This window comes from Leptodactylus fuscus, chromosome 3, assembly GCF_031893055.1.
Source record: "Leptodactylus fuscus isolate aLepFus1 chromosome 3, aLepFus1.hap2, whole genome shotgun sequence".
In the NCBI taxonomy this organism is placed as follows: Eukaryota; Metazoa; Chordata; class Amphibia; order Anura; family Leptodactylidae; genus Leptodactylus; species Leptodactylus fuscus.
The window spans coordinates 206,649,432-206,664,475 of NC_134267.1; the positions used below are offsets into that span (position 1 = coordinate 206,649,432).

General features: G+C 43.4%; 1 protein-coding gene across 2 annotated transcripts in view; it reads right to left on the reverse strand.

Moving 5' to 3' along the window:
* Window positions 1–14,134, reverse strand: part of PXDN (peroxidasin) — an 85,755-nt gene extending 71,621 nt beyond the window's left edge. For both annotated transcript variants that reach the window (XM_075269094.1, XM_075269093.1), the window contains exon 1: window positions 13,847–14,134. In XM_075269094.1, the coding sequence (XP_075125195.1) occupies window positions 13,847–14,022 (176 nt within the window). In that variant the 5' untranslated portion in view covers window positions 14,023–14,134. The remainder of the gene's footprint in view (window positions 1–13,846) is intronic.
* Between the last annotated feature and the right edge of the window lie 910 nt (window positions 14,135–15,044).

Consider the following 15,044-nt stretch of genomic DNA (forward strand, 5'->3'; position numbering starts at 1 on the left):
CACTGCTACACCCTGTATGGCAAATGAACAGCGCGGCTCCTAGAAATGTTACCATTACCTGCAGCCACACTATCCTGGAAGAGCTGATCTGCAGAGGTCCTGGCTGTTGTATCACCGCAGATGTAATATTGATGGCCTATCCTAAGGACAGACCATCAATATTCGAAAGGTGGATAAGTCCTTTTAAGATTTGTCCAGGAATTGGAACAAACCATGTGCCGGGCGGGAGGAGTAAAATAAAAAAAAAAATAAGAAACACACTCATCTGTCCTTGGCGCTGCGTTGTCTGCTGCCAGTGTCCACTCAGTCTCGTGCTGCCGCCTCCTTGCTGGGAGTCCTGCACCTCATGTGACTGCTAAGAACAATTAGGTACAGGATTTCCAGAAATTAGGCGCTACCATGAGACTGAACAGACACAGGCGGGGAACAATGGGGTGCTGGGGACAGGTGAGAAGGCTTTTTTTTTTTTTTACAACCACCTGGCGGCCGCCACAGTGATCGCTCCAGTTTGTGGACAACCTCTTTAAGCTAAAGCCTCACACTGCAGAAACACAGCATTTTTGGCTACGGCAGAAAAAAAGATTATGTGTTTAACAAAACAAGCAAAGTGAATGAAATTGAATCAAATTTACCTCATCCGCACATTGCAGGAAAAAAAGACGTGGAAGATGCTGCAAACTCTAAAATGCGTGTTCTTCTAAATACATGGCCGGTTACTTTCAGCTGCACAATCAGGAGAAAGTGCCGGGAAAATGCATCAAAAGCTCAAAGAAATACACTGCGGAAAAAATACATTGTGCTTCACCGCTATTTTTTTCAGCAGTGCTTTTTAGCTGCGTTTCGCTGTTGGGCCTCATCCTTATTATCTCAATACATTGTGTACTACACTATAAGGCTAAGGCCCCATGTCGCAAGCCGTAGCAAAAAAGCGCTGTGGGAAAACCCCTGGCGGCAACACATCAGTCTTTCCTGCAGTGCTTTTTGCAGAAACTCCGCAGAGGTTTTCTCTGAGGACTTTCTGCTTCCATTATACCTCTAGCGACACTGCAAGTGATTCTGTAGGTATAAGTAACATGCTGCGATTTCCAAAACTGCAACAGTTTTGGAAATTGCAGCATTTCCGCTTTGTGTATTTTTCTGCAATGTGTGGATGGGATTGCACACACTATATACCTACACACTCATAGATATACATTCATATACCATATATAAGCCATATATACACACTATGAATGTATGAATACTATATATACATATACACATTATAGCATACTGTATACAATCACAAATACCTGTATACAAACATACAGTCCTCACACAGTATACAAGTCACATACTTTAACCCTTAAGTACTATCAGGGTGTCTATCATAGTGATATGTGTACGGTAGTGGTGTATGATAGACACCATGATAGGACTTAAGGGTTAAACAAATGTACACAAATACATATTAAACATTACATTTTACCAAAAAAAGAAAAATATATACTCACATTTGTGAAGCAGTTCATCGCAGCAGCAGACTCCTCTGTCCCCACACGGTCCGATGTAAGAGATAACTCACTGCAGGAAGGGGGAGGGGGGAAAGTCCGGGCTTGCAGAGAGATCGCTTCTAAAGATTGCAGGGAGAGCTGCTGCCCCTGGTATGCTCCCGAGTCCCGATGTATACTTTCCCTATGTTAATAGGCAAAGTATAGCACTGACAGGAGGCCCCTCTGTGCAAGTGTCGGGGCCCTTGGAAACTGCCGGCAGCCGGCCATCTTTAATCATTACAGTGTTGCCGGCAGCCTGGGGCCCCGAACTGATAGTCAAGGCTTGGGGCCCATCGGGGGATTCACCGGTTCCCCGGCGGGCCAGTCCGACCCTGAACCCGAACATGTCTGATATTGCTTTCCCTTGACATACTAGATTGGTGGGCAGATCTCTACATATTGGAGGGAATATACCATGATGGGATTTTATATTATTATTTATTTTATTTTTTTTAAAGTTATTTTTGCACATTAAATTTATTGAACGTCTTAAGATACGTTTGGCCCAGCTATAAGTAACAACTCTGTTCTGGAGAGTGTCAATTTGTGATTTTTTTTAAACTAATAAGCTGAAAAAGTTATAAAATTACTTTAACTTTTTTTTTCCTGCCAAAATTCTGGAGTGCAGGACTTGATAAATAGACTACCGGCCAGAAAATACGACATATACCACAGATGAATTTTCAGAAATGTTCTTCTGATTCTCAGACCAACAGAAAGTGACTGATCAGTGCCAGAAATAGGTAAAAATTTAAATCATATGTTTTTACCAATTATTTTTTATTTACTGTCAAATTTAAAAAATTCCCACTGACTGGACACAAGACATATGTGGTAAAATACTGCAAAGAAAAGACCTCTGACTGCTTCACTCGGCATCTGCCATAGCTTAAAAACTTCAACTGTACTAGAATTGGAAAAGCCCATAGATCTCACTGCCAAAGTTAAGTTAAAAGAAAACTTATTTTCCATCGGCAAAACATTTTTACAGCATTCCACAGACAAAAATCTACAAAAAAAGGTGAAATTGTAAATTCCAGTCTTGTAAGGTTTTTGAGTTACTTCATTCATGTCTAAAGCTGAACTCATTTTTTAAATCTTCTGTTCTCAGAGATCATTATGGGTCGTACAGCTCAGGTCTCTGATCCTGGCAGTCGGTAATCGTGCAGCAATGTCTGTGTGATCACCTGGAAGGTTAATACACCGTCTATCAATAAGTATTTGGACACGTGTGGTAGGATAGAAAAACAACATTTCTTCCTATACAATAGTTGGTTGACCCCAGCAGATGCTTCCTTACGGATGGTATTGAGCGACACAATACTCCCGGATGCCTGGTGACACTCCTGGTGTATGTGAGACATCGCTTGGGTGCGGTTTCTCTGGCCAGCATTTGTCGGTCTCTATCTCCCAGTTTCGGGGGTCTGCCGACTCGGGGCATATTCCGCCAATCACCGGTCACCTTCAACTTTGTAATCACATAGGCCACTGTTGATTTTGGGTTCGCTTCAGTTCGCTTGTTATGTCCCTTAAGGATTGATCATTTCTGTGGTACCCCACAATTATTATTATTATTATTATTTATTTATTTATATAGCACCATTAATTCCATGGTGCTTTACATTTGGGGGTTACATACAATACACAAAATATACAGGTAGATATACTAACAATGACTGGCACAGTGGGGTAGAGGGCCCTGCCCGCGAGGGCTTACAATCTATGAGGGAAGGGGGGTAGAGACAGAAGGAGAGGGGGAGACTGTACAGATGGTGGTGCGGTGATAGTGTTATTGGAGGTTGTAGGCCTTCCTGAATAGTTGAGTCTTCAGGGCCTTCTTGAAGCCTGTGATTGTGGGGATCAGTCTTATGTGTCGTGGTAAGAAGTTCCAGAGTATGGGGGATGCACGAGAGAAATCTTGGAGACGGTTGTGTGAGGAGCGGATGAGGGCAGAGCGGAGAAGGAGGTCATTGGAGGATCTGAGGTTACGTGTGGGCAGGTAGGGGGAGATTAGTTCAGAGATATATGGAGGGGACAGGTTGTGGATGGCTTTGTATGTTAGCGTTAGTAGCTTGAACTCAATTCGCTGGGCTATGGGTAGCCAGTGGAGGGACTGGCAGAGGGGAGCAGCCGATGAAGATCGGGGGGTGAGGTGGATTAAGCGAGCAGTTTAGGGTGGACTGGGGGGGGGGGGGGCGAGGGTGTTTGCTGGGAGTCCATGGAGAAGGGTGTTGCAGTAGTCTAAGTGGGAGATTATGAGGGCATGGACGAGCATCTTGGTAGTTTCCTGGGTGAGGAAGGGGCGAATTCGGTGGATGTTCTTGAGCTGGAGGCGACAGGAGGTGTTGAGGGCTTGAATATGTGGCTTGAAGGATAGGTCAAAGTCCAGGGTTACCCCAAGGCATCGGGCCTGTGGGACAGGGGTAATTGTGGTTCCATTAACTTTGATAGATGGGTCAGGTGGAGGGGCCATACAGGATGGGCTGAAGATGATAAACACAATTACCCCTTTCACAACTCTGCACTTTGTGGCATCCTGCATGTGACTAACGCCAATGCTGTTTCCTACTTAACGGCAGAAGGCGTGACGCACATCACAACCGCAGATATCTTCATTTGCATGGGGGTCCAAATACTTACTGGTAAACAGTGTATATCAAAGTAAAAGCACTACAAAGCTCCCCCTATACTGATGTAGTCTTACATCAAAACTTGAAAATTTCTTAGCTATGTAAGACTATGTTCACACATTTGTGCCAGAGTTTCCTTTGGAGATTCCATTGCAATGTCTGCCTGAAAAAGGGCAGAAAAACTTCTGCACAGGGGACTTTTTCCCCCGCCAGTTTCAATTTTAAAGCAATCGACCCCATTTTAGTTAATAGGGTCCATCAGACTCTGAGACAATGATAGTGATAACCCTGTGAAAGATAGTGTCAGAAACCAAAAGACGTTTATTCAAAGTTTTAAATGGCAAAAGATAAAAGTCGAAAGGACTTTACAGCGGCTTTAGAAGTCTGTAAGGGTATGTTCACACTGTTCAACTGAGTCCCCTCCATCTGCGTCTATTGCCATTGACTATAATGTAAAAAACACAATGGATGTTTTCTTACGTCATATTTACTTTTATAACAGAAGTGAAGGCACTGAAAGCACAGCACTTTCTTCCATCAAAAAATGTAAAAAATACAAATACAAATAAGAAAGCTGCCACTCTTTTCTCTTATTACATTGGGTGAATGGAGACAGAGAGTGTTTGTCTGTTTCTGTCTTTTATATTCCTTTCTCTGATGGATCAGAACAACAGACATTAAATAATGGTGGTTTGGACCAACCTAATATGACTGCCTATTAAAATCTCTTTATATTTGTGTTTGACAACCACTCCCCATGGCCTAATGAATCTTATTGGCCATCCGTCATCCGAGATGGCGCGTTACCTATTAAATTCAGGTTCCAAGTGAAACTGTGGCATTCTACTAAAGGAGACAACATCTGAAGGGAAATCTACATAAAGAATTGCTGTACAGATTTTAAGGACCACATAATTCCACTTTGGGGCAACATGGTGGCTCAGTGGTTAGCACTGCAGATTGCAGTGCTGTAGTCCTGGGTTCGAATCCTGCCAAGGACAACATCTGCAAGGAGTTTGTATGTTCTCCCCGTGTTTGTGTGAATTTCCTCCTATATTCCAAAGACATACTAATAGGGGAAAATGTATATTGTGAGCCCTATATAGGGTTCCAATCTACATTTAAAAAAAATAAAATGATTCCACTTCTCCATTCATGTGAGCACAGACTAAGGCGGTTGGTTGCACAAGAACATGCACTATCCGTCAACCGTGATTGAATGGGACTGAATAGGAGCTTCAGAAGCACGGCCGCAAAACCGGAGCGGAATAGGACCTATCCTGAGTTTTGCAGCCCAGACATGAAACCGTGTAATTCATGGTCATGGGCCGACAGAAATGAATGGGTTGTTGTGCTATCCAGGAAAAACCCAGATACACACTGAACCACACCAGGGTCGTCTACAAGGAGCCTAAGGCTGAGGCCCCACATTGCGGAAAAGCAGTCTTTCTTGTTGCATTTTTTTGAGCCAAAGATAAGAAAGACTACAAAAGGAATAGAAAATATCTAGGAAGTTCTTATACTTTTACTCAATCCACTCCTGGCTTTGGCTTGCTAGACACAAGTTCTGGATTAGCTGATTTTCTAGATTTCCAGATGGAATTTTACTTATTTGTATTATTTGCTTTCCATATACTAAATCTCTCTGCATAAATCTTTGCATGGAATTTATTATAAATAATCACATTATTCTATACGGAGAAGAAGACATAACCGCAGACAATTGAAGATAAAAGAAATGTCTAGGACGACTTGCAGCCATGTAACTGCACTACACGTTACCACCCGAGGGTTAATACAAATGTTTTTTTGTTCCACATCCTGAGGCGAACATGAACTCCTCCACGAGGAAATGGCGTGTTACGATCTGTAGTTCATTAAACAATGCCAGGAGAAGTAAGGCAAACCAAGAACACAATCTGCCAGCTGTACGACCCTGAGACCGACCTTCACCGCGTCCTATAAAACTCTAGAAGACTGTTCAGACACTCAACAGGAACAAGGCTGCAGTTTAAGAAGCCGTCCTAAAAGATGCTTAAAAGAACTTACACTGTCACTATGAACTTGCTCTCAAGTAATACATTTATATACAGGTACAGCCATTGGTGTTGTATTGGCTGTGTTAGTCTTCAAAGTTAAAAGGGGGGCACTAAAGATGGCCACCTAAGGGTGTAATATTCAGACACTAGATTGCGTTTAGCATTATACTTATTTATGTAGCGTCGCCTTATTCCTATCCCATGTAGGGTTCACAATCTAAATTCCCTATTAGCACGTCTTTGGAATGTGAGAAGAAACTGGAGTAGCTGGAGGAAACCCCCAAAAACACAAGGAGAACATACAAAATCCTAGTAGATGTTCTATGGATTCGAAACCAGGACTCCAGTGCTGTAAGGATATAGTGTTAACCACTGAATCACCATGCTGCACTCTGTGCACTCTATAGTACTATAGGAAGAATATGCAAATCCGCCTTCCATGATGTAATTAGGAAGACAGTTGCTGCCTCATTGTTGCAAACCAATAGAGGGCGCTCACTGGAATGTGCAAGCCTGTCTTAAGACAGGATTCCAGTGAAATAACCCAATAATGGCTGCTCCCTTTAGCCTCATGCCCGACCTTCCAAGAGGCCTTTGTTTAGCAATGACGCTGGGATTATTACCAGGTTATAGTCTCTCTAGTACTATAGTAATAGAAGCCTAGCTGCCAATTGTCTTGAGTTTGCTGGGACAGTCCTTAAAGGGATCCTACCATTGGATACTCTTTTTTTCTGACTAACACTGCGTATATATTTGAGTATAAGCCGATCTGAAAACAAGCAGAGGTCCTAATTTTACCACAAAAAACTGGGAAAACTTATTGACTCGAGTATAAGCCGAGGGGGGGAAATGCAGCAGCTACTGGAAAATTTCAAAAATTAAAATGGTCGGAGTTTTTGGGTGCAGTAGTTGCTGGGTGTTGGGGAAGGGGAGGGGGTGTTTTGGTTGTCTGTCTGCCCCTTCCCTGAGCTTGAGGACTGGGTTTTTTCCCCCACTTGGAATTCAGTCTGGCTGACTATAGGGTATATGCAGTGCTTCTATTAACCCCTTCCCGATGGAACAGGAGCACTGCAGATACCCTTTCAGACACAGGGACACCTGTGCAGCTGGTCATAGAGTCCCCCTCCCCCCCCCCTTCAAAAAAAAGAAAAGAAAAAAAATGTTTTCTTTTGCTTGACTCGAGTATAAGCCGAGGGGGGCTTTTTCAGCACAAAAACTGTGCTGAAAAATTCGGCTTATACTCGAGTATATACTGTAGGCGGCCCTTTTCATGTGACCCAGGTATGCGCAGTTGGCTCTGCTTTAGGCCCGATGGTAGGGCCGACTGCGCATGCCTAGAAGATTGAAACTCAGGATGGAAGACAACACAGGGAGAGGGCATTCTAGAAGAAGGTGGAGGCGGCGCTGGAGAGTTCTCTCGCAGCATTGGGAATGCCCCCTGTGCTGTTTGAGTGTGATAGAACTCATTTGCAAACCGAAGAAAACCCAGATTTCTACCAAACGGCGGCACGGAGAAGACCTCTAAAGGTAGGGGAAGAATAACCTCTTAAGGCTATTCCTACGTGTTAGTCAGAAAAAAAGGGTATCCAATGATAGGATCCCTTTTTTGAAATCATCCCAGCAAGTTTAGACATGTGGTATCTGAAAAGGGGGAGTTTTACAAAAACCCAGACTAAAAAGGGGCAGTTCCCATCCGTTTAGGGCTTGGAGAATACAAGTTATACTTAAACAACTCTTTATTACCAGTATAAATGTTGGCAAAGTATGCCTCCATATTAAGAGAGCGGTATGAACGGGATGTTCTGGACCAAACAAGCTGCACCATTAAATGTAAGGCAGACGTGGTTTATAGGTTACGTTCTTTTTATATCAGACAGGACATAGTCAGGAGGAGGTTGATGAAATTTGGGCCTAAGATGCCAGGTATGGAAATGATCAGCCTTCGCACCACAGTTGATATGATTTAAAGGCACAAGAACACAGACGTGACCATCAGGGGTAGCAGACATATTAGCTGCTATGAGGCCCATTTTCACTAACAGGGTGCAATGAGTGGTAACTCTGGAAAATGGAAGGGGATCTAGAAGAGTGAATGTATCTCCATTACTTTATTGGGACATCATCACACTATGATGTCACACTGATCTCTGCATACGCGTTCCCCCGCTACTGTGACGTCACTGTGTGCGTTATCTGTGTATGTAAAAGAATTTAAAAAAAAAAAAAACGTACACTTTTCAAGTTCTCAACTTGCTGCTTAACGTGGTCATGGGCAAGTGGGGCACCATAGCAAAATTTGTAATATCTTACGCCCCTGCCTATGAGCATCTCGGGTTCCTCATCCAGAGGCCTCCATCATTTACTGGAGGACACAGACGCTAACACGAGTTCATGTGACAACTTACTCTAGTACAGAAACCGGTGCTATGGCCGACCATAATTGGTGGATAGACCATGGACACTACTATGTCAGTCAATTACAGATGGGCTCTTTGGGAGCTTGCATCATTTGTATGTGTAGGATTAGTCAATTCGGTTCATTTTTGTAAGGTTTAATTTTGATTTTAGTGAAACCTATTTTATGTCGTATTCTAATATACATGAACGGGTATAAAGAAAAGAAGTGTATCTATAACATGTTTAGCAGGTTCTACCAAATTTACTAAGTCGCAGGAATCTATTTTGATACATTTGACACAATTTAATACACTTCTTCACTTTCATGTACCATCCATTGATGCATTCTACAACCATACTGGTAACACAGCAACAATAACTAGCGCACAACAACTCAGCTCTGCTACATCTGTGTGTGTAATAGAGTTGTGAAGCCCCCAGGAAGAGTTTAATATCACCAGCGAGGAGAAAGATATAAAGCAGGGGTCCCCTGAGACAGGATCGAATTATACGGCAAATCCACAGTTGTTTCCACATTCCACAGCCTAAAAGATAACAGGCGAGGGATTGCCAAGGGAATACGCCAGGAACTTGTGCATGTTAATGCTTATGGAGAGAGCAAAAGCTAACAAGCATGTGTCATAATATGGCAGCCTAGAGAGTGTACAGATGGAGAAGACTTTATTGTAGCAAATAGGGCACTGTTACTATGGCGGATTCTTATCTCTGGTCGGAAAGGCGCGGGACGATTCAATATAACGTGACGCTGACTAACTAATGAATTGGTTTTACCAATTGTGGAACAGGTAATGGGACCTGCACATTTTGCTGATATGCAATAGGTTTAACCCTTTGCATTGCAATAGTCAGGGTTAATTTTGAGCAGAGAGAGTTGAAAACATAACTACCGACTCCGACTAACATAAAAGGAATAATTATACTATACAATTATTGTATAATTAGATGTATAGTTTGCTACACTATGTTCCCACTAGCTCTCCGTTGATCTGATCTGTCAAAGACCCAACAATGGAAAGGCGCATTGCTAAAACTCCGGTAACACACGAGGAGTCTGACTGACCCTATTATTTATAATTGGGTCCATGTGGTGTCCATCACTATAAAAATGCTGGAGAAAATAGTAGTCTATATAGGACTTTTTCCCCTGCCAATATCCAACAGAGACTCCACCACAGATGTGAATGTAGACAGACTTTTCTAGGCATTTAGTCACTAGAATTGTAATGAAGCAGAGGATCTTTCCTGCTTCTGTCTGATCATGGCTGTCACCCAATTACCAAGGAGTTGGAGTCAAGCTATCAAAAAATAGAGAAATCCGAGTGGGTCTGCCCTACCAATTACACAGCCCTGCTCTCTATAGCACACGATGATGTCACCATACGAAAAGTGACAAATAGTGATGTCAAAATACAAGGATAACGCTCGCTGTGAAGTCACAAAAATGCCAACTCCCTGCACAAAGTCTGCAGCATGTTCACACTGTGTGACCTCAGGGTTAAGCTGCCCTTAGACTGCGTTCCATCCTCCATGACACCTTACATAGATTTAATAACTAGCTACATGTTACGTCTAAGTGTAAAGGGCCCCTCGGCTCACGGTGGCCCCCCAGAATCTGCTAAGGGTCCTACCCTGGTAATGACATTCGGGTTGAAGAAAAAAAAAAAAAGCACTTTGTTGCAGATCACGAGAAACCAACTCAAACAACTTTTTGAGCCTTGTAGCAAATTTTTGGGCAACGTCACCAAATGTTCAACCACTGAGGGACAAGACTGACACTTTCCACAGGAAGAGCAAGATGGTGCAAATTGTTCCAGATGTTTGTAAGACATGGCCATGTTATATAGTATCCTGTACATGGCAGAAGTCACAGCACACTACATACAGTATTTCATAGCTGGAGAATAATCTGCAATAAAATTGGTGCATATATCCAGTACGATAGCTGTGTCTACATTACCAGGAGGTCGTATGGGGACACACAGCATGCCCTGTGGCTGTGTATATGGAGGGACTTCATACGTCCCCCATACAATTGTCCAGGCATTGTATGGCAGACATAACCTGCTCTAGATGTGCATCCTTGCAATGTTGCAATGTGCGTTTTTTAGCTGCAGTTCGCTACATGAGGCCTTGGCCTAAAAGCGGTGCTTGGACTCCGTATTATAACCCCTGTAGAAGCAGTATAATGGCATCCAGTCACGCACTCTGCTCCGGATTAGGCCCAATGAATGGTCCTAGTCGGGAGGAGGGAGTGTCTTCAGGCAGACTCGTCAGGTGACTCCTCCTGAATTTTTCCGGCTCCCGGAAAAAAGAACTGACCAGCTCCCATTGATTTCAATGGGAGCTGTCGTTTTGGTCAGGATTTTGACCTCTATATAGAAAACCTTCCACACACGTCATCCGATAGACTACACTACATAGGTAGTCCAGCAGAAGAAAGACTCTGTATAAAATCTGAGGCATATGAGATGTAGAAGGTCTTCTATGGTTGCCATATAAATTTAATGTTGTACGGAGTCATGTGGGAGCCAGAGGTGACAGTATATACCAAGTAGGTCAAGTATATGGTAATGTATACAACAGTATAATCTATTGCCATCATGAAATACAATGTATCCACTACAATGACAGCTATGTATACAGTACATAGTAGCAAATCTATCACTTCCAGCTCCTTATCACATAACTGCACCTCCCTTATCTCCCCTACAATGAGCAGGAATTCCTCCTGTGCCTGTAGAGTCTTATTACAGGGCCGGCCCCATGTTAAAAATTAATGAGGCGTCAGAGCAGTCAGCAAGTTTTACTTACACAGCGGAGCCCCCGCCTACTCCAGGCAGACCCCTCTACCCTACACAAAGAATACACAGCCATGGAGCTCAGTACCAGGCAAAAGAAGAATCAAGTACGGGTCAGATCCCAAATTCTGAGCTCCATGTCCTCAAGCTGGGCCAGCTGTTTAGCATTAACCCTCGTCGACTCCCCTCCCCCATGCAAGTACCTGAAACAACCTCTACAGAGTACAACTGTACAGGGGCACAAAGTATCAGCCACAGTCAGAGATCCATTACATGATCCATTCATTATCAGATGTTATCTTTTACTATAGATCAGACAATCTGGAGAGTCACCCTGATCTCTAATGGGAATCCCTATATCAGCTGTTATGTAGATTATACCACAAGGTGCCAGTGAAATGAATGGATTCCCATTGTTTTGCATGGACATGCAAGATTTGTATGGGACATCCTAAGCTTATACTCACACATCAGCTGCATCAAGTTCAGTGTAAGTGAATGTGACTATTCACACAACTGTATTTATGATGGTCTGGTGAAACATTCCCTATATTTATTCATAGGTACGGTTCCCTCAACAGACTCAAATCTACGAGGAATCCAAAAACAAGGGAGCAAAATTGGCCAGAATGTGGGTCTACAGACCCAAACTCACCGGAATATAGACAACTGCAAAGTAGCACCGAGGCCCAGGAGCCTTAGGGGGCCATAAGCACTGGCATCAGTATTGAGATTGCAGCTTCCATCTGGCTCATAAGCCAAGGAGACCCAGAGATTACCCTAACCACACTAAGGTGGATTAAACTCCTTAGCACCCATAAGCATCACTATCAAGAATTCGCTGTAAGGATGAGGTAGGGGCCCCGGACAAAAGATTGCACCGGGGCCAACAAGACTTTAGTTACACCACTGGTTCAGGCCATATATTTGCAGTCATGCCAGGACACTTGCATGTAAAATGGGTGCAAAAACGATGTTATCTTAAACTATCCTAAACCTAAAGTTCTGCAACTTTTACTCTGCTGTCAGTGAATTGGAACATGCTAGAGAACAGCACCTGGAGACTCCGTGTAGGCTCAAAGAGTGGTAGCCACATGCGGCTGCCAATGAACTGGCATTTTCTGTGTCCACATGCCAATGGAGTTTCAGCAACTGCTACATGAGCATCCCTTATGGGCTATATGACTTCTCATACAATTGTATGGCGCCTTGGGATGCATTCACACCATGGAACTGGGTGAGGTCAGAACTGCTGAAATGTTTGGATGGGCTTTTTGGAGCAGTTTTTGATTTTACAAATAAAACATGTTCAATAAGAGTGTCTCGGCGATATAAAAAAAAAAAAAAAAAAAAAAAACTATATCAAAGTTGCATGTAGTTTTTCCAATGCGGTTTTATACAGTGCAGATTTTCCTGCGGTCACAACTAAAATCCTGCAACACGGATTAAAAAAAAGAAACAAAATTCAGCATATGTCCTATCTTGTGGTTTTTAGCACTGAAATTGCACTGGTTGGCCACACAGGTAAGGCTATGTTTATAGCTGCGCCCATAACAGTGCCCTCCCAAAACTGGTATAGGAGAAAGTCCTGCACTGACTGTTTCCTCCACCGGTTGCAGTTTGGACTCCTTTATTAGTCAATGGGGCCCGTTGGGCTCAGTGTGTTACTGCTAAGCGATTTGTCTCTCTCTATCTCTCCTTCAGTGAACCCATACAATGGTCAGGCAATGCTAGTGTGAGCCTAGTATTATGCGCATGCAGACCCATGCCAACCAGAACCGCACACCATAGCAGAAACACAAGTTATCTGCCATGTGAACATACCCTTAGGCTACAATCACACAACCATCAACAATGGACAATTTTTACAACCGTTTTGCATCAGAGGGGCGCCCATTTTTACGGATTCGTCATACATTTGAGTGTCTAAAGGGATCCGTGAGAACATGCAAAGTCAGAACAGTCTATTTTTTTGACGGTCCGTTAATACAGACCGCGGTCATACGAATAGCCCCCATTCGCGTGCATTAAATAAAATGCAATTGTATGACGACCATTAAAAATAACTATTGTTGGCTATAGCGGTAGAACTGAGAATAAAATGTTTTGCATACACTGATACATTGTAACAAAGTACAGACATTATACACAGAGACCACAAAGGACTGTTCAGAATGGAAACAATTGGAACAAACTTTAATACTAAGATCTGGGAAGGATTTGCTGCCACTAAATGCAGAACATACAGACAAAGCGAAGAACAAAGTAGAATAAAGTCTCAGAATGTAAGAAAAACTTTTTTTTGCATAAGATCTCTTAACCCTTTACTATCTCCCCTCCCCCAAAAAGTTAGAAAGTTCTCTAAAGCCCCCCTTCTCCCCTACAGAATGAAGTCTGTCCCAGGTATTGCAGCTGGATCAGTGACTTACAGTATAGTAGTCTGGGGTGACACAGTGGGTACGTTCTCCAGCATCAGATGCATGCATCTCACCGTGGTCCGAAAGCAAAGACACCGGCTGGGGCAGGAGCTGATCTGCTGGGGCAAAGCAAGGAAAATCCCTGCAGCAAAGATAAACCACATGCATCCCGGTCTGCAGAGCTCCATGCTGGCAGCAGGGGACACACTAAGGGGGTGCAGGGAGGGGAGAGGGCATATATGAGGAAGGGGAGCCGAGGATACAGGGAGGCAGCGCTAGCGGCACGTCCTCCCCTCGCCCACACAGGCCGCACTCTGCGCGGATTCCTGGATTACTATGGAGGACGTGACGCTGAGACGTGAGCGCCGCTGCCATCTAGCGGATAACTGTGGAAGTGCAAGCGCTTTGTGGGCATTCCTCAGCCCTGGCAGGGACAACTGTTGGTATGTCCATTATAATATAGGATTTCATTCTAGCAAGCAGCTCTGGAGCATTCCAATATATACTGTATATGGCTGCACTGCATGTATTGGCTGTAACATGGATTTCATAAAGGTGTGCAGACAGTGGCGTAACTGAAGTCTTGTGGGCCCCGCTGCAATCTTTTGCGCCTACAGTGAATTTCTGATAGTAACAATTATGGGTGCTAAGAAGTTTAATCCTCCTTAGTGTGGTTATGGTAATCTGTGGTCTCCTTGGTTTATGGGCCAGATGGAAGCTGCAATCTCAATACTGATACCAGTGTTTATGAGCTCCCTAAGGCCCCTGGGCCCAGTGCGACTGCATCCTCTGCACCCCCTCAAGTTACACCCCTGAGTGCAGAAGAATGGCATGCAAAGACTTGAAAAAAATTCAGAATGGGGTGAAATTAGAGAAAACTGCAACTTAGTTTTTAGTCATTCACTCTGCAGCCAAAATAATAATAATAATAATAATAATAATAATAATAATAATACATTTTATTTATATAGCGACAACAAATTCTGCAGCACTGTAGGGTTCAAGTACGACATGTCATCCCATTTGCAGATAAAAAAATCCCCTCATTTGGCCCCCACATAGTATAATGCCCACTTTTTTGTTCCTCACATGGTATACTGCCTTTTAATTGGCCCACACACATTATATAATTCCCTCTTTCTGGCCCCCACACAGTATATTAATCTCTTTTTATCCCCCTCCCCACAGTATATTATCCCCCTTTTGTATG